The 19,070-nt window shown below is 53.8% G+C and overlaps 1 protein-coding gene across 1 annotated transcript; it reads right to left on the bottom strand.

Annotated features, from left to right (window-relative positions):
- Positions 1-3,460: 3,460 nt before the first annotated feature.
- LOC103709533 (protein NRT1/ PTR FAMILY 1.1-like) lies at positions 3,461-5,889 on the bottom strand. The gene is made up of 3 exons (XM_008794944.4): positions 5,483-5,889; positions 4,689-5,242; positions 3,461-4,596 (listed from the first exon to the last, which is right to left on the bottom strand). Exons 1-3 carry the CDS (start codon positions 5,651-5,653, stop codon positions 3,693-3,695), a joined length of 1,629 nt encoding a protein of 542 aa, XP_008793166.4. The 5' UTR covers positions 5,654-5,889; the 3' UTR covers positions 3,461-3,692.
- Positions 5,890-19,070: the final 13,181 nt, after the last annotated feature.

The raw sequence follows: 19,070 nt of genomic DNA on the forward strand, positions 1-19,070 counted from the left end.
ATTCGTTCATTCATATATATATTTATTTATGCATTTATTTTTTTCTTTTCTTTTTTTTTCCTTTTCTTTTTTTCCTTCTCCTTTTTTTTCCTTTTCTTTTTTTTCTTTCCTTTTCTTTTTTTTTCTTTTCTTTTTTCTTCTCTGCTTCTCCTTCCTTCCTCTCTTCTCTTATTTATTTTTTTATTTAGTTATTTATTTATTATTTTTATTTCATTAAAATATATATATTTATTATCTTATTTATTTATTTATTTGTTTATTTATATACATATTTATTTATGAATTATTTATTTATTTTTTCTTTTCTTTTCTTTTTCTTTCTTTTTCTTTTTTTTCCTCTTTTTTTCTTTCCTTTTCTTCTTTTTTTTTCTTTTTTTTTCTTTTCTTTTTTCTTCTCTTCTTCTCCTTCCTTCCTCTCTTCCCTTCTTCTCCTTTCTTATCCTCCTACAAGGTCTGCGGCGCCGGAAGAAGGCGAGGCCGAGGCGGCCGTGGGAGGGGGCCTGGGCATGGTCGGCGGCGGGCCGCGGCGCAGTGAAGCCCCACGACCGACCGCCATGGGGGCTTCACTGCAGCTCGCCTTTCTGGTCCCACGGCTGGAACGTCGCGGTCCCGTAGAGGGCGGAGGCCCGGCCACCCCAAGCCGAGCCAGGTCGCTCCACAGGCCGGCCGCGTGCCACGGGTGGCATCGCGACGACCTGCGGAGGGGTCGCTGGCCACAGGTGGTAGCTGGCGTGGTGGCTGCCACCGTGGGCAACCACGAGCTGCCTCAAAAAAAAAAGAAGTAGAAGAAACAAAGGCGGCGACATTGAGAGGAAGAAGAAGATAGAGAGGGAGAGGGACTGAGGGAGGGGGATGGGTAAGAGAGGAAGAGATGGCGGGATGAGAGTTTTGGGAGAAAAAAGTGAGATTTAAATGGGAGTATTTTGGTCAAAAAACAGTTTTCCGATAAAGCTGAAAACAGCGTTTTCGGAAAGTTCCAAAATAGAACTTTTTAGAAAAGCTGAAACAGTTTTCCGAAATTTTTACCAAACACTATTTTTCATCCAAAATATTTTTGGTGGGCTAGAAAGTACTTTTTGACTCTCGAAAATGAGACCAGAAAGTCATTTTCCCTCCAACCCCACGATGGCTAAGGAAATTAATATTTTGTCCCTTCCGTCTTCTATCCATCACGGAGGTTGACCTGACCTCTCCAACACCATCGAAAGAGCCCAGGTTCTTTCTTGCTATTCCTCCTTCCGTTTATGTTTCTCTGCCTTCTATCCTCCATGCCTCCCCATCCATCCTCTTCGTAACCTTTTTCCCGTCTTCTCCTCCTCCTTCCAGTGCATGCTTCTTCGTCCTCTTTTGCTCTCCCAAAATTGTACAGGTCAGAGCAAACTCATAATTGCATTCTGGTACAGGGCATAATATGACTGAAAAGTTGTACATATTAATAGTATTAATTTTTAGCACCACAGAGGAAAGCAAGAGTAAACATTGTGACAGTGGTGGGGTTATGAAACAATTAATTGTCGTAATAAAGGATGTTCTCATAGGTTAGGGTAATCCCAACTCTTTCTTTTTTTTAAAAAAAAAGGAAAATATGTTCTCACGAGATAAATCGTGTTCAGCATTTAAAAAATTTGTTTGTTTTCCTGGGCTGGCTGTTTGGGGCTGGTGAAAGTGAATGCACTTCATTTATCACACGGAGTCTTCAAACTTATTCACCTTATGGTTAACAATTTTACTGTTGCTCTTATCATGATCATTTGAAGCTTTAGCAACCAGGGGTACAAACAAGTCAAACTGTTGGCAGGATAACATACCCATGCATTACAGCAGGCTTTTTTGTAGCTCGACATAGTAAAATTTTACGTAAATTTTGTTTCCTTGGAACATGGCGTAAAACGAAACATGAACAAATTTTGTTTCATTCATTAACTATTATGTCTTTATTGCTACATCCGCCATTGAGCTCAATAAAGATGACTTTTAATGTTAATCAAAACATGAACAATATTGGTTTTGCAAGTAGCTTATTATGATTGGCATGAATATTTTGATTACCGAGTGTTTTAAGTCTGCTATCTAAAAGAACATAATTACGTCCTCTTCATCTCTTCTTCTTCTTCTTGTTTTTTTTTGTTTGTTTTTTTTTGGTGTTTCTTCCCAAAAAATACCTCTCCTCTCCCAAGCTCTCCTCTCACCTTTCCTACCATTTCTCGCCGGTGGAGACCTCGAGATGAAATTTTATCCCCTATCTTTACTGTGCCTCAAGAGTCGGCAATATTAAATGCAGTGTTAAACTTGTTGCATTCTTTCCACTTGTCATTGAATTGCCATAGTCCTCTTCCTCCACCTATCCTCTATCGTCATCTTCCTCCTTGTCGTTTGCAATGCTTGAGGGATGTGATCGTCCTCATTACCCTTGATTTGTAGTTGAAGAAGCCTCTTGAGATTGTCCTCATCACCCTTGTTCTTTCCTAAAGACCCTCGACCAGGATCAGCTATGCCATGCACTCAAGGCCCTCACCGACCTTACCATTCTCATGCTCGACAAGGAGGCCAGCATCATCCTTAACCACTGCAACCTACTTGAAGCTACTGTTGGATGGAAAGAAAAAGACAATGATGAGGGAGAAATCTTTTTCCTATAAGTTGGCTTCTAGTTTTGTTTCTCAAGATTGGTTGGTGCGATGTTCTGCTTTGGCTATCTTATTCTTGTATTTTTTGGAGGTACAGACCTGGGCTTCTTCTTCAAGGGTGCTTCATGTCACATGATCATCACAGGATAGAATAGGGATACTTTAGTAAACAGAGACAGACAACAGGACCATATTTCACCACTTAAATAACTTCAAATATCGAATTGAAATTTTTCAAACTCGAAAAGTACCAAGTGAAAAAAACCCTAAGGAGGTGGTTCCAATAATTTTCCCTATGCAAGATCTACAAAAGGGAGTAGGAAAGCCCAAGAAAAAATTTGTGATGGATAGGAAATGGGAGGGGGCTATAATAAAACAATTCCAAACCGGCTATTTGCTTTGTTTGGAAGAAACAAAAAGGTAAGGAAGGGGTTTGCTAAGAAAATATCAAAATACAATGACATATCTAATGTCTTCCCTTTTGACTTTCTTTTACCTAGGCAAGGTAGATGACCTATCTACCAGCAAAGAAAGTAAAATAAGAACAGGAGATATATCTATTCCACTTTCCAAATAAGCATGCATGCCAGCTTGTGGCTTATGTCACTAAAATGAATGCTTTGAACCCAACATAAAGGTCTGATTTTTTTTTGTTTTTCTTTGAGGAAAATCATAAATGTCTGGTCAGATGCAAATGAATCAAGTTAGGTTCAATCCACATAAAACCAGAACCAAAGCTGCTACGCATCTAGGATTGGAGTACAACCAAACAAATTCTAATCGAAATTCTTTGAGTTAGAACTAGCTCCTCTTTTATAAAGTATTCTATGTCCAATTTATTTTCTTTGGGTTTTTCACTAATTTCCACTCAGCTTCAACCACACAACTAAAAATTCAGGAACAATTAAAAATGCAGGAAGCAAGAGAGAGAGAGAGAGAGAGAGAGAGAGAGGTAACAAGCTTGCAAGGGCCGCTTGGATCCACAAGGAGATTCATTGCAAGCTGCTAGTCCTAAAGCATGGCCAGAATGGAACTTACACAAGAGCCAAACCAAAAGCATACAATTCAAAGGACAATGGACAACTCCCCGGACTTGGAGGGCAGCTCTTCCACCAAGTCGTCCTTTTCCCCGAATCTATTTTTGCCCTCCTCACCATACGCCCAGCTACAAACAAGGAAGTAGAAAACATTAACCACACTCAATAGAGTAAGGATCCAATAGTAGTAGTCGTAGTGGCCCTCGTTTAGGTTGCTATCAAGCCAGCCAACTCTTCCATTCCCTGCACTGATCTTTTTGACAAGCACCACGATCAAAGCCCCCACCAGGTCCCCAACTCCCCACCCCAGCGAAAGCAGAGCCACCGCAATACTGGCCATGGTCTTAGGCAACTCAGAGTAGTAAAATTCGATCTGCCCGATTATATTGAAAGCCTCGGATAAGCCAGTCAGGCAGTACTGCGGCACCAGCCACATCGCGGACATGTCGATCACCGCTTCCGCGTCATCTGCCACCCCTTGCTCGATTGCTCTTCTTCGCCGAGTGCGCTCGACGGTGGCTGCGACGGCTGTGGCGGCGCACGACAACACCAGCCCGATCCCCATCCGCTGCTTGAGGGTGAGACCGCGAGGCCTTCCGGTGATATTCGCCAGGCGAGGGACGATCAGCCGGTCGTAAATGGCCACCCAAAGCGTCAAGGTGGTGATCCCGAACACGACGAAGGAACTTGCAGGGATCTCAAACCTGGAGCTCATGTGCCGGTCCATGCTGTTTGCCTGCAGCGCCGGGAACGAATGCTGGCTTATGATAACTGCTGCCATGATTCCGGTCGACCAAATTGGCATCACTCGCACCATCGACTTGAGGTATTCTACTTGCTCCACAGTGCACAGCTTCCACGGGTCTGCGGCGGCGCCGTCGGGGTTCAAGTCCTTTTCAGGATTTCTGACGACGCAGGCTTTGTTCAGACACCTGAAAAAAAGTATTTGAATTCAAATCTCGGGTCTAGTAGCAGTGTCATGAGATCGCATGCAAGCTCGAGCTACAATTCATAATGCTTATACCTTATATTTTCAGTGGGAACCATGATTTTTGAACCCTTCTCACGATGATACCACCAATCATCATCAGCCTCTGATGGGAAGACTAGTTGCCTATTTCTGACACTTGCGACGACCACTTGGGCAAGGCCGGTGAGCATGCTCTTTCTACCCCTCACCTTGACGTAAAGAAAATAACCAAGCAGGAAGCAGATGATAGATAATGCCATGAGCACTACTGGAACACCGAAACCCACTCTCCATCCCTTCTTATCTTGTATATAGATGATGACGGTCACTGCGATGATAACGGATACCCCGACTGAAGCATAGTACCAGTTGAAGAAGGTCTGCAGGGTCCTCTCATTCTGAGGGTTGTCCGGCCGGTTGAACTGGTCTGCGCCGAAGGCTAGGGAGCATGGCCTGATGCCGCCAGTTCCTACGGAGATCAGGGCAAAAGCAGAGTATAAGAGAGCGAGCTGCGAATGGCTCGGGCTCTGGCACTTGTGGAGAGCAAGGTCACAAGCAGGGGGCTTTGCTCCAGGTAGCTCTGCTGTTAGCCATAGGAGAACCATCCCCTACCAAAAGAACATGAGAAACTAATGAATGCTCTGAACTTGCTATAAAATTTTATGAGCAGCGGATTCAGACTCCGCTGGAGAGGAGGCCTACTGTCCGTATTGTCGCAAAGCATTAGATAGGTATACTCGTGATATATATTGAGAATGTCCCATTACTGATCAATTATCACTTGTGAATGAAATCAAAAACGAATGAACTCAAAGATCACATTAACAAGTGAAATATAATTTACTTACATTGAGGCATGCAACTGATCCAATTGCTATCACACGGAAGCGACCCAAGTAAGAATCAGAAAGGAAAGCCCCAAAAATGGGTAAGAAATTTGTTACTGCTCCCCATATTAACAGAACAATAGCGCTAGTTGCAGGGGTCATGTGATACTCTTTTGTGAGGTAAATGGTCATATTCGCTGTAAGCCCAATGCTCGCAACCCTCTCGAAGATTTCATTTGCTACAAAAGAAAGGTGCAGAGGATTATCAGCAATTCAACACCTACACCGTCTACGTCTCCCCCTTTTCTCACGCAAACCATACGATACAATCCTTTTGGAAACATTATATGACATAATTACGCACTATATTGTCATCAAGATAGCGATGGTAATTAAACCACTCTCTTTTCAAGCAAAAAGACATCGAGTTTGGCCACAGGACACAATGAAATACACTAGAAATTCATGTTTGCGTGTGCCTATAAGCTTTTTTGCTTTTGATTAAAACGAAAAAAATTTCGAGCTAACTCAAAGAGTGTACTAAGTAATGATACCATTGAAAAGGCATATGAAAGATCATTACTCATGATAAATGGGATGGTCTTGAGACCGCCCTTCCTCTTGAGCTGTTGTTCGGACATCTTCTCCTCGTCCATGGTGAATTCCAATCTTTTCTTACAAGCAAATTAAGGGTGCAGGATTATCTCCTTTTGAAAGAGAAGAGAAGATGCTGATCAGCAAAGTTCAAAGTTGGCAAAATCTCCTACATTGGCAAAATCGTCACTCCCATATGAATGGAGACAAAAAGAAAAATACCATTGCCGTCTTCATCAGTTTCATAAAATGGTATTTACTTCATATATTTATTTTTTTGATAAGTTTTCCTTAAAAATGATTTTTGCAATTATTCATTAATATTGATAATTGTACTAACGAGCAAATTAATGCCATTATTTATTCGAACCGCTGCTCTTTAAAATATAATCTTTCAACTGATAAGAAAATTTAAATTAAAAATATGATATTAATTAAATGAATAATGAAAGTGCTAAACAATCATCTTCATGCCATTGTCTTAAATATATATATATATTTTTTCGCGATTAATTATTGTTGCTGGTGGTCCAAACCGAGAACGATTGACACGACGGTGTGAACGGGGTTCCGCCTGAGTTGTCTTGGTTGGTGCTGGTTGCGCTCCACCTTCCGCCAAGGAACCTGCAAACAAGCCTTGCACCACCACCAGGGTGGTGATGGCCCTCCGACGGTCAAGTCAGAGGAGATTGGAGGAGGAGAGATGATAATCACAAGTGGGAGAGAGTGCTCTGGGAGGTATTGCTTACCCCCCCCTTCTCCCCCCAGCCGCATATATACCTGGCTGGGAGGTCTCTCAGGGGGGTTTGTCGTCGTGGGGCACGATAGAATGGCCACTGACATGGCCGTTACGGGGCGTCGTGGAGCAGCGCTGGGTACGGTCATGGCAGGGCGTAGTGGAGCTCCGCTTTGTACGGTTGATACAGGAGATCGTGGGCAGCATCGGGTACAGCCGTTGCAGGGAGTAGTGGAGCAGGAGGCCGCGGCGTGCCTCTGGAGAATAGCCTGTCGTTATCAAAAGATCTCCGACTCGGGGTCGGAATGCTGGATCATAGGGCAGCCGACCCGGGGTCGGGCTGCGAAGCCGAGGAGGTCCGACTCGGGGTCGGAGTGCTGGATCATAGAGCAGCCGACCCGGGGTCGGGCTGCGGAGCCGAGGAGGTCCGACTCGGGGTCGGAGTGCTGGATCATAGGGCAGCCGACCCGGGGTCGGGCTGCGGAGCCGAGGAGGTCCGACTCGGGGTCGGAGTGCTGGATCATAGGGCAGCTGTAGCTTTCCTGGATACGCGTGCCGATCACGTGGGGCATGGCGGCTCAATTCCCCCATAACAGTAGCCCCCCACTTCCGAGCCTGGAACCAGAAGGGGAACAGGTGAAGGGAGTGATGTTTCGAGATTGCCGCCATCCTTCGGAGAGGCGCGCGCGCTTCAAGCTTCCCGCCTTCTTTATGGCGTATGGCGGTTGCTGCTGACCTGGCAACCTGAGGATTCCGGCGGACATCCTTCCTTAATGGTGTCGATTCGCCTTTGGGGTGCGAGCGACCCTTCGGCGGCCAGGCGTCTTCTGGCGTCATCGAGGTGTCACTTGCCCTTTCGCCTATTTAATCGGGGGCCCTCCCCCGTCCGTCTTCTTCTTTACGGACATTTTCGAGTTTCTCCTTTGCGCTACCATTGTTGCCGCCGAAACGTTCGCTTGCTTTTCCTTTGACGCTCTCGGAGCCGTTCTTCCTCCCCTTCAAGTGAGTTTCCCACTCTTCTACTTTGAGCTCTTCATACTTTTTCTTTTTGTACTAGTGCACCCCAGTCGTTCCGGCCTTTCCCTCCTTCTTGACCCCGTCCTGACCGTAGATTGGCCATTAGGGATGGGCGAAGTGGGAGCAGATAGCATCAAGTCAAAACTGGTCGCCGAGGACTTAGACGGATTTGTGGCTCGGTACCACCTTCCCGAGGCCTGCAATGTCACGCTCCCAGGGCCTGAGGAGAGGATGTCTCATCCTCCTCGAGGGAAGATCGCCATCAATGAGGGCATCCTCCAGGCCGGGTTCCGCTTTCCCCCTTCAGACCTAGTCTTACAGGTGCTCCGGGGTTTAGGAATGGCACCGACGCAACTGGTGCCGAACTCGTGGCGTGCTCTGACGGTCTTTCAGGTTCTCTGTCGCTTGCATGCGATTCCCGCCACCTTGAACGTTTTCTGGGAGCTCTACGGCCTGAGCGGCCACCCCCAGGACAAAGGGTGGTGGTGCTTCGCAGCGCGGCGAGGGTGCGGCCTTGTCAAGGAGGGTCCTACCTCCATTCACCACTGGAAGGAGCGCTTCTTTTTCGTTGATGCAGACCCCTCCTGGGAAATCAGGGCAATCTGGGGGACGCCGGTGAAGTCCCCAATTGGCCTGTCGAAGTTGTCGAGGGAGGAATCCGAGGGCGTCGCCGCCTTGAAGGGGTTGGTCGCCGAGGGCCAGCTTCCCCCGGTGGGCCGCCTTATTTCTGAGGATACCTTGGTGAACGTCGGTTTGAGCTCGGTCCCCACCGACCGTGAGTCCGCCATCGTTTATTTAGCTCTTTTCTTCTCTTTCGTTCCTTCTTCCTTTCGGTTTCTCAGTCCCTGACCATCCCGTCCTTCTTGCAGAGGTCGACGACGTCATGCGGTCGGTGAAGTCGAAGGCTGTTGGTAGGGCGTCCCTGCTGGAAGCAGTCCGGAGGAGGAAACGAGCTCTTCCGAGCGGGGCCCCACCGGCGAAGAAGTCCCGTAAGGAGATACCTCCGATGCCGACCGACGAGTCCGGGCCCACCGGTCAGGGAGATGTCGTGGGCACCGACCGGCAGCTGACGCTGTATCAGCCCTCCGGTGGTAAGGTTGCCGCTACTCCGGAGGTGCCACCTGAGCCTGCTCAAGACGGACGGGTCGGACGTGATCGGTCCCCGACCCGGCCTTCGACTCGGTCGGCTCCTGATGACTCGAGGAGGGACGCGCCGAGGCCCCGGCCGAGCGGGACCCTATCAATTCCTGGGGCGACCCCCGCCCCGAGCGCGATCAGCCGGACTCTTCCCCAGGCGATGGATAAGGGTAAGGCTGCAGAACCACCATCCGGCTCCGGGGAGAAATCGGGGTCTGCCTTCACTACCGATGGCGCCCGAAATCTCATCGAAACAGTGTTGCTGGAGAAGGACCGTCGGCGGGTCCGGGAGTTGGATGTCTCTGACGTTGGGGCCGCCAGCTGCGTCTGTCTCATGTCGGTGAGTGTTCTTCTGGCCGTCTTTCACCATTTATTGGCTCTGTTGTTCTCCGCCTGACTCCCTTATTTTTCCTATTTCTTAGCTCGCCCAGTACATGATCCGTCTGGAGGAGTGCTACAAGGAACAGGCGGGGCTTTTGGCGAAGGCCGAGGACCGGCTGAAAGCAATGGAAGAGGGAGGCCGGGCTGCGGCAGGCAGGACGACCGGGGACCTCGAGGCGAGGCTCCGGGAGGCCGAAGAGCGGGCACTCGGCTTCGCCGCCCTGGAGGAGCAACTGTCAGAGGCTCGGGAGCAACTCAAAGCCGCCTCGGGCCTCGAAAGCAGGGTCAAGAAGGCGGAGGAACGGGCTGAAAAGCAGTCCCGGAAGATCGTGGACTATCGAGAGCGGTGGGAGAAGGCCCAGCGGTCTGCCGACAACGCCTGCGACCGAATCCGCTCTTTTGAAGCCAAACTAGGCGAACTGGAGTCGGCCCTGGAGAAGTCATGCACGGACGTCCAAGAGCTCCGTTCGCGCCTGAAGGAAGCCGAGGCCGCTCGGGTTGCTACCGAGGCGAAGCATAAAGAGGCTCAGGCTGATCTGCTGAGGGTCTCCTCTGAGGCCGAAGGCCGGATTGTGGCGAAGGTCTTGGAGGCCAAGGCTCAGATTATGGAGCGAGCTGAGGCGGAGCTGGCCGAGAAGAGGGCGGAAATCGGGCGTCAGGCGGTAGAGGCTTATCGCCAGTCCGCCGAGTTCGCCCATGATATGTCGGAGGCAGTGCGGACCTATCGCCAGTCTGACGAGTTTGTCCATGTCGCGTCGGACGCGGGGGCCGAAGCCTTCACCTTGGGCTTCGAGGAGGGCCTGGCAAGGGTGTCGGCTAAGTATCCCGAAGTTGACCTGAGCGAGATCTCCCTCCTGGACTCCTCTCCGGCGCCATCGCCTGCTGGTTCTCCTGCTGCTTCCCTACCTCCCGCGGACGAGCCCGGCGTTCCCGACCCGGGAGTTCCTCCAAGCTGACCTCTTGTACCTTTCATTGTCTTTTTTATTTTTGTATGTCGGCGTTTTGCCCAATTGTATGGGCCTCGGCCCTGAAAATTAATGCACGTTGAATATTTCTTCATCTCGCCCTCGTCCTCTTTTTTTTTTTTTTTTTTTTTTTTAGCTCTTGGTTGCTTCTTGCTGACTTTTGATTCCCGAAGTTCTTCCGGCGCTAGGCCAGGCATCCGAGGGTTAAACCTCAGGAAACTCTTCCGGCGCTAAGCCAGGCATCCGAGGGTTAGGCCTCAGGAAATTCTTCCGGCGCTAAGCCAGGCATCCGAGGGTTAGGCCTCAGGAAATTCTTCCGGCGCTAAGCCAGGCATCCGAGGATTAGGCCTCAGGAAACTCTTCCGGCGCTAGGCCAGGCATCCGAGGGTTAGGCCTCAGGAAACTCTTCCGGCGCTAAGCCAGGCATCCGAGGGTTAGGCCTCAGGAAACTCTTCCGGCGCTGAGCCAGGCATCCGAGGGTTAGGCCTCAGGAAACTCTTCCGGCGCTAAGCCAGGCATCCGAGGGTTAGGCCTCAGGAAATTCTTCCGGCGCTAAGCCAGGCATCCGAGGGTTAGGCCTCAGGAAATTCTTCCGGCGCTAAGCCAGGCATCCGAGGGTTAGGCCTCAGGAAACTCTTCCGGCGCTGAGCCAGGCATCCGAGGGTTAGGCCTCAGGAAATTCTTCCGGCGCTAGGCCAGGCATCCGAGGGTTAGGCCTCAGGAAACTCTTCCGGCGCTAGGCCAGGCATCCGAGGGTTAGGCCTCAGGAAACTCTTCCGGCGCTAAGCCAGGCATCCGAGGGTTAGGCCTCAGGAAATTCTTCCGGCGCTAAGCCAGGCATCCGAGGGTTAGGCCTCAGGAAACTCTTCCGGCGCTGAGCCAGGCATCCGAGGGTTAGGCCTCAGGAAATTCTTCCGGCGCTAAGCCAGGCATCCGAGGGTTAGGCCTCAGGAAATTCTTCCGGCGCTAAGCCAGGCATCCGAGGGTTAGGCCTCAGGAAACTCTTCCGGCGCTAGGCCAGGCATCCGAGGGTTAGGCCTCAGGAAACTCTTCCGGCGCTAAGCCAGGCATCCGAGGGTTAGGCCTCAGGAAATTCTTCCGGCGCTAAGCCAGGCATCCGAGGGTTAGGCCTCAGGAAATTCTTCCGGCGCTAAGCCAGGCATCCGAGGGTTAGGCCTCAGGAAATTCTTCCGCTCGCTGGTCGGCCAAGGCTGGCGCAAGCCGAAGCGACCGGTCGGGGCTTCCGGCTAGTCTGCTCCCGGGATGATCATCGGGTTAGCCAGGCATCTGAGGGTTGTCAAGCCTCAGGGAAATTCCGCTCGTTGGTCGGCCAAGGCTGGCGCAAGCCGAGGCGACCGGTCGGGGCTTCCGGCTAGTCTGCTCCCGGGATGATCATCGGGTTAGCCAGGCATCCGAGGGCCGAGCCTCGGGAGATTCCACTCGTTGGTCGGCCTAGGCTGGCGCAAGCCGAGGCGACCGGTCGGGGCTTCCGGCTAGTCTGCTCCCGGGATGATCATCGGGTTAGCCAGGCATCTGAGGGTTGTCAAGCCTCAGGGAAATTCCGCTCGTTGGTCGGCCAAGGCTGGCGCAAGCCGAGGCGACCGGTCGGGGCTTCCGGCTAGTCTGCTCCCGGGATGATCATCGGGTTAGCCAGGCATCTGAGGGTTGTCAAGCCTCAGGGAAATTCCGCTCGTTGGTCGGCCAAGGCTGGCGCAAGCCGAGGCGACCGGTCGGGGCTTCCGGCTAGTCTGCTCCCGGGATGATCATCGGGTTAGCCAGGCATCTGAGGTTTGTCAAGCCTCAGGGAAATTCCGCTCGTTGGTCGGCCAAGGCTGGCGCAAGCCGAGGCGACCGGTCGGGGCTTCCGGCTAGTCTGCTCCCGGGATGATCATCGGGTTAGCCAGGCATCCGAGGGCCGAGCCTCGGGAGATTCCACTCGTTGGTCGGCCTAGGCTGGCGCAAGCCGAGGCGACCGGTCGGGGCTTCCGGCTAGTCTGCTCCCGGGATGATCATCGGGTTAGCCAGGCATCCGAGGGCCGAGCCTCGGGAGATTCCACTCGTTGGTCGGCCTAGGCTGGCGCAAGCCGAGGCGACCGGTCGGGGCTTCCGGCTAGTCTGCTCCCGGGATGATCATCGGGTTAGCCAGGCATCCGAGGGCCGAGCCTCGGGAGATTCCACTCGTTGGTCGGCCTAGGCTGGCGCAAGCCGAGGCGACCGGTCGGGGCTTCCGGCTAGTCTGCTCCCGGGATGATCATCGGGTTAGCCAGGCATCCGAGGGCCGAGCCTCGGGACATTCCACTCGTTGGTCGGCCACTTGTCGCTCGCCGCCCATCGGGGTTTCTCTGTGCCCAGCCGCGACCGTGTTTCTCCTCTCCTCCAAGCGTTGCCTGGGGGGAACACGAGAAGGGTATTAAACGCTAATTAATGCGTTACCTGGGAAATCGGATCGCCAGTTGCAGCATCGGTGGGTCGGGTCGACGTTGAGGGCGTGAGAAACGACCTCCGGGTCGATCCCAGGTACATCGGCCGCCGACCAGGCAAACACATCTGCATTGGCTCGGAGGAATTCCACTAACCGGAGCCGAGCTTCCAAGTCGAGGTTGGCACCGACCCGGACCGTGCGGTCCGGGCGGCCTTCTTCGAGGGGAACTTCGATTACGCCCTCGGCCGGCTCCCCGTGCCGCAAGGCCACTTCGTCTCTGGCGTCAAGTGACTCGACGCTTAGGGCCTCCATGGGCTTCTTCCCTTTGAGAGTTGCTAGGAAACACTGCCGTGCGGTCGGCTGGTCACCTCGGACCTCTCCAATCCCGGCCGCTGTGGGGAACCGCATGAGCAAATGGTAGGTAGAAACCACCGCGCGAAGGGCGTTCAGTCCGGGTCGTCCGAGGATAGCGTTGTAGGCCGAGGGGACACGGACGACCAAGAACCCGAGCCGCACCGTGGCTTCTGCGGGTGCAATGCCCGCAGTCACAGGCAGCTCGATGACACCTTCGGCCGAGATAGCGTCTCCAGTGAATCCTATGAGGGGGGTGGATGTTTTGTGCAACAATTGTCGGGAAAAGCCCATCTTTTGGAAGGCCTCGTAATACAAAATATCAGCTGAGCTTCCACTATCCACAAGAACACGCCTTACATCATAGTCCGCCATAGTGAGAGAGATCACCATGGCGTCATCGTGGGGAGTCTGAACCCCCTTTACATCTTCATCACAAAAAGTGATTACATTTCCGACCCGCTGCCTCTTCGCGACGGCCACTCCTGATACTTCCGCCGAGCCCCCTGCGTTCCTCACGGGCCGAGAGCAGCCCCCAGTGATGGTGTGGATCACTCCCGCAACGGGTCGATTCTGCTCCCGAGGCTCCTGAGGGGCCGGGTCGGCTGGACGCGGGTCTGCGGGGGGACGTCGGTCGTTTACATATCGACCGAGACGCCCTCGGCGAATGAGAGCCTCGATCTCGTCCCGAAGCTGGAAGCAGTCTTCGGTATCGTGGCCGTGGTCTCGGTGGTACTCACAGTACGCCCGAGAAGGCTTCCTCCCAGGGATCTTCTTCATCTGCCTCGGGACCGGGAGGTCCTCCCGCCCCTTGACCTCCATGAGGATCTGGGCCCGGGGGGCCAGGATTGGGGTGTACCGGTTGAAGCGTCGGTGCGGAGAACGAGGGCGTGTGGCGCCGTGGTTCCTTGCTGGTGACGGGCTTCTGCGCCGGCGTTGAGGCGTCGGGCTCCTCCTCTGGGGTGCCTCTTTTCGCCTTTTCTTCCCGGGCTTTAGAGGGGCCTCGGCGGCCTCCTTGTTCCGGTGGGAGGCTGCCTCCTCGGCGTCTGCATACTGGTTTGCCCGAGACAACAGCTCCGGGAAGCTCCGCGGCAGGCGTTTGTCCAGGGAGAAGGTGAGTCTGCCCTTCCGGAAGCCTCGCTTCAGGGCTGAGAGAGCCACCTCCTGGCTCAAATTCCGGACCTCCAGTGTTGCCTTGTTGAAGCGGGTGAGATAATCCCGCAGGCTCTCTCCCTCGTTCTGCCGGACATCGAAGAGGGAGTCGGAGACCAGTCTTCGCCGGCTACTGACGGCGAAATGGCTGATGAAGAGACGGGTGAACTGGTGGAAGGACTGGATGGAATTAGCCTCCAGGCCGGCGAACCACGCCCTTGCCGGGCCGCGGAGGGTCGCCGGGAAGGCCTTGCAAAGGAGAGGATCCGATGCTCCATGGAGGAGCATAAGAGTCCTGAAACTCTCCACGTGGTCCCGTGGGTCCGCCGCCCCGTCGTAGGGTTCGATCGCCGGCATTTTGAACCCCGGCGGGTTTAGGGTTCGCAGGATCCTTGAGGCAAGCGCCGGCTGGGAGGAGATTTCCAAGTCGGCGAAGGGATCTTTGGAGTGGCCCTTCAGGACCTGGAGCTGTCTGTGGAGATCGTCCACCCGCCGGTCCAGGGAGCGCGACCGGTGGGTGGGAGACAAGGAGCGGCGCGAGGGGGACCGACTGGAGTGCGGGCCCCTCGAGGACTGGGGTGTCTGAGAACGCGCCCGGGTCCGCCTCTCGTACCCCGCGCAGCTCCGATGAGAAGGTCCTGGCAGAATGGACCGCACTCGAGAATCCTCCCCGCGCCGGCGCTCCTCTCCATGGGAGAGGAAGGAGCGCGGGTTGTGAGGAAGAGGCGAGTGCTCGGGGAGCAGCGGCTCCTGAGCCCGCTGCGGCACCCGAGAGATCACACCCTGCAGATTCTGCACTGCCTCCGCGAGGGTGCGAACCTGCTGGGCTAGCTGGTCGAACTGAGCAGGTTCGACCGTCTGAATGGGAGGAGAAGCGGTGGAATGCTGCTGAGAGTGTGTTGGGGACGCAGCAGCCTCCCGGCCAGAGGCGCGAGAGGCTCCGCGACCGGAAGCATTGGAAGCTCCGCGACCACCTCGCCGTGCCATTACGATCGTTCTGAGATTCGGCCCTTCCTCTAGCGCCAACTGTTGCTGGTGGTCCAAACCGAGAACGATTGACACGACGGTGTGAACGGGGTTCCGCCTGAGTTGTCTTGGTTGGTCCTGGTTGCGCTCCACCTTCCGCCAAGGAACCTGCAAACAAGCCTTGCACCACCACCAGGGTGGTGATGGCCCTCCGACGGTCAAGTCAGAGGAGATTGGAGGAGGAGAGATGATAATCACAAGTGGGAGAGAGTGCTCTGGGAGGTATTGCTTACCCCCCCCCCTTCTCCCCCCAGCCGCATATATACCTGGCTGGGAGGTCTCTCAGGGGGGTTTGTCGTCGTGGGGCACGATAGAATGGCCACTGACATGGCCGTTACGGGGCGTCGTGGAGCAGCGCTGGGTACGGTCATGGCAGGGCGTAGTGGAGCTCCGCTTTGTACGGTTGATACAGGAGATCGTGGGCAGCATCGGGTACAGCCGTTGCAGGGAGTAGTGGAGCAGGAGGCCGCGGCGTGCCTCTGGAGAATAGCCTGTCGTTATCAAAAGATCTCCGACTCGGGGTCGGAATGCTGGATCATAGGGCAGCCGACCCGGGGTCGGGCTGCGAAGCCGAGGAGGTCCGACTCGGGGTCGGAGTGCTGGATCATAGGGCAGCCGACCCGGGGTCGGGCTGCGGAGCCGAGGAGGTCCGACTCGGGGTCGGAGTGCTGGATCATAGGGCAGCCGACCCGGGGTCGGGCTGCGGAGCCGAGGAGGTCCGACTCGGAGTCGGAGTGCTGGATCATAGGGCAGCTGTAGCTTTCCTGGATACGCGTGCCGATCACGTGGGGCATGGCGGCTCAATTCCCCCATAACAATTATAAAATTAAGATTGTAAACATCATTAATTCAGTTTAGATGAACAATGAAAATAATAAACAATGATCAAATGTTATTTTACATTTAGGCATTCACTGGAATAGAGTAACGGCTAAACAATGACCAATACGTAACTATTGACGTGGATATTCAAAGGGACTTAATTGTCAACAGCCTTCCTGATGCTATCAAATGATGTGACCCGGGCTCTCGCTGACACAGACTTTTTGGATGTACCTGCATCCGTCGATCGGTCGTTCCAGATCCCTGGACGGCTTACGTGCCGACAAACGTGAGCTTAGCTTAGCTTCTCTTAGTTGGTTGCTGCGCTTTTTGTACTTCTGTTTTTGTCTGTGGAAGCAATATATATTCTTCCACATACCAACGCCGTTCATAAGAAATGGCAGCCCAAAGGAGAACTGTTCTCGGCCCATGGCATGGTGCAAATCGACACTCAGCAAAAATATGAAGTTACGGAATTAGGATTTGGTGAAGGGGTAAATTTGATTGGCTCAATTATTCAAAATACTTTGGTTGAGAATATCTTTAGTTGCAAATTACTTGAAACTTCCAGGCAATGAATGTTTTTGCTTGTTGGTCTAGATGAAGTTCTTTCCTCCACTGCTTCTTCTTATGAGCATCAATATTTTATGTCCTGATTATCAAATACTTGGTTTGGAGCTGTTGCTGGTGGTCCAAACCGAGAACGATTGACACGACGGTGTGAACGGGGTTCCGCCTGAGTTGTCTTGGTTGGTGCTGGTTGCGCTCCACCTTCCGCCAAGGAACCTGCAAACAAGCCTTGCACCACCACCAGGGTGGTGATGGCCCTCCGACGGTCAAGTCAGAGGAGATTGGAGGAGGAGAGATGATAATCACAAGTGGGAGAGAGTGCTCTGGGAGGTATTGCTTACCCCCCCCTTCTCCCCCCAGCCGCATATATACCTGGCTGGGAGGTCTCTCAGGGGGGTTTGTCGTCGTGGGGCACGATAGAATGGCCACCGACATGGCCGTTACGGGGCGTCGTGGAGCAGCGCTGGGTACGGTCATGGCAGGGCGTAGTGGAGCTCCGCTTTGTACGGTTGATACAGGAGATCGTGGGCAGCATCGGGTACAGCCGTTGCAGGGAGTAGTGGAGCAGGAGGCCGCGGCGTGCCTCTGGAGAATAGCCTGTCGTTATCAAAAGATCTCCGACTCGGGGTCGGAATGCTGGATCATAGGGCAGCCGACCCGGGGTCGGGCTGCGAAGCCGAGGAGGTCCGACTCGGGGTCGGAGTGCTGGATCATAGGGCAGCCGACCCGGGGTCGGGCTGCGGAGCCGAGGAGGTCCGACTCGGGGTCGGAGTGCTGGATCATAGGGCAGCCGACCCGGGGTCGGGCTGCGGAGCCGAGGAGGTCCGACTCGGGGTCGGAGTGCTGGATCATAGGGCAGCTGTAGCTTTCCTGGATACGCGTGCCGATCACGTGGGGCATGGCGGCTCAATTCCCCCATAACAGTAGCCCCCCACTTCCGAGCCTGGAACCAGAAGGGGAACAGGTGAAGGGAGTGATGTTTCGAGATTGCCGCCATCCTTCGGAGAGGCGCGCGCGCTTCAAGCTTCCCGCCTTCTTTATGGCGTATGGCGGTTGCTGCTGACCTGGCAACCTGAGGATTTCGGCGGACATCCTTCCTTAATGGTGTCGATTCGCCTTTGGGGTGCGAGCGACCCTTCGGCGGCCAGGCGTCTTCTGGCGTCATCGAGGTGTCACTTGCCCTTTCGCCTATTTAATCGGGGGCCCTCCCCCGTCCGTCTTCTTCTTTACGGACATTTTCGAGTTTCTCCTTTGCGCTACCATTGTTGCCGCCGAAACGTTCGCTTGCTTTTCCTTTGACGCTCTCGGAGCCGTTCTTCCTCCTCTTCAAGTGAGTTTCCCACTCTTCTACTTTGAGCTCTTCATACTTTTTCTTTTTGTACTAGTGCACCCCAGTCGTTCCGGCCTTTCCCTCCTTCTTGACCCCGTCCTGACCGTAGATTGGCCATTAGGGATGGGCGAAGTGGGAGCAGATAGCATCAAGTCAAAACTGGTCGCCGAGGACTTAGACGGATTTGTGGCTCGGTACCACCTTCCCGAGGCCTGCAATGTCACGCTCCCAGGGCCTGAGGAGAGGATGTCTCATCCTCCTCGAGGGAAGATCGCCATCAATGAGGGCATCCTCCAGGCCGGGTTCCGCTTTCCCCCTTCAGACCTAGTCTTACAGGTGCTCCAGGGTTTAGGAATGGCACCGACGCAACTGGTGCCGAACTCGTGGCGTGCTCTGACGGTCTTCCAGGTTCTCTGTCGCTTGCATGCGATTCCCGCCACCTTGAACGTTTTCTGGGAGCTCTACGGCCTGAGCGGCCACCCCCAGGACAAAGGGTGGTGGTGCTTCGCAGCGCGGCGAGGGTGCGGCCTTGTCAAGGAGGGTCCTACCTCCATTCACCACTGGAAGGAGCGCTTCTTTTTCGTTGATGCAGACCCCTCCTGGGAAATCAGGGCAATCTGGGGGACGCCGGTGAAGTCCCCAATTGGCCTGTCGAAGTTGTCGAGGGAGGAATCCGAGGGCGTCGCCGCCTTGAAGGGGTTGGTCGCCGAGGGCCAGCTTCCCCCGGTGGGCCGCCTTATTTCTGAGGATACCTTGGTGAACGTCGGTTTGAGTTCGGTCCCCACCGACCGTGAGTCCGCCATCGTTTCTTTAGCTCTTTTCTTCTCTTTCGTTCCTTCTTCCTTTCGGTTTCTCAGTCCCTGACCATCCCGTCCTTCTTGCAGAGGTCGACGACGTCATGCGGTCGGTGAAGTCGAAGGCTGTTGGTAGGGCGTCCCTGCTGGAAGCAGTCCGGAGGAGGAAACGAGCTCTTCCGAGCGGGGCCCCACCGGCGAAGAAGTCCTGTAAGGAGATACCTCCGATGCCGACCGACGAGTCCGGGCCCACCGGTCAGGGAGATGTCGTGGGCACCGACCGGCAGCTGACGCTGTATCAGCCCTCCGGTG

Source organism: Phoenix dactylifera, chromosome 9 (assembly GCF_051530095.1).
Source record: "Phoenix dactylifera cultivar Ajwa chromosome 9, Ajwa_hap1_PhDact_Kaust_v1.1, whole genome shotgun sequence".
In the NCBI taxonomy this organism is placed as follows: domain Eukaryota; kingdom Viridiplantae; phylum Streptophyta; class Magnoliopsida; order Arecales; family Arecaceae; genus Phoenix; species Phoenix dactylifera.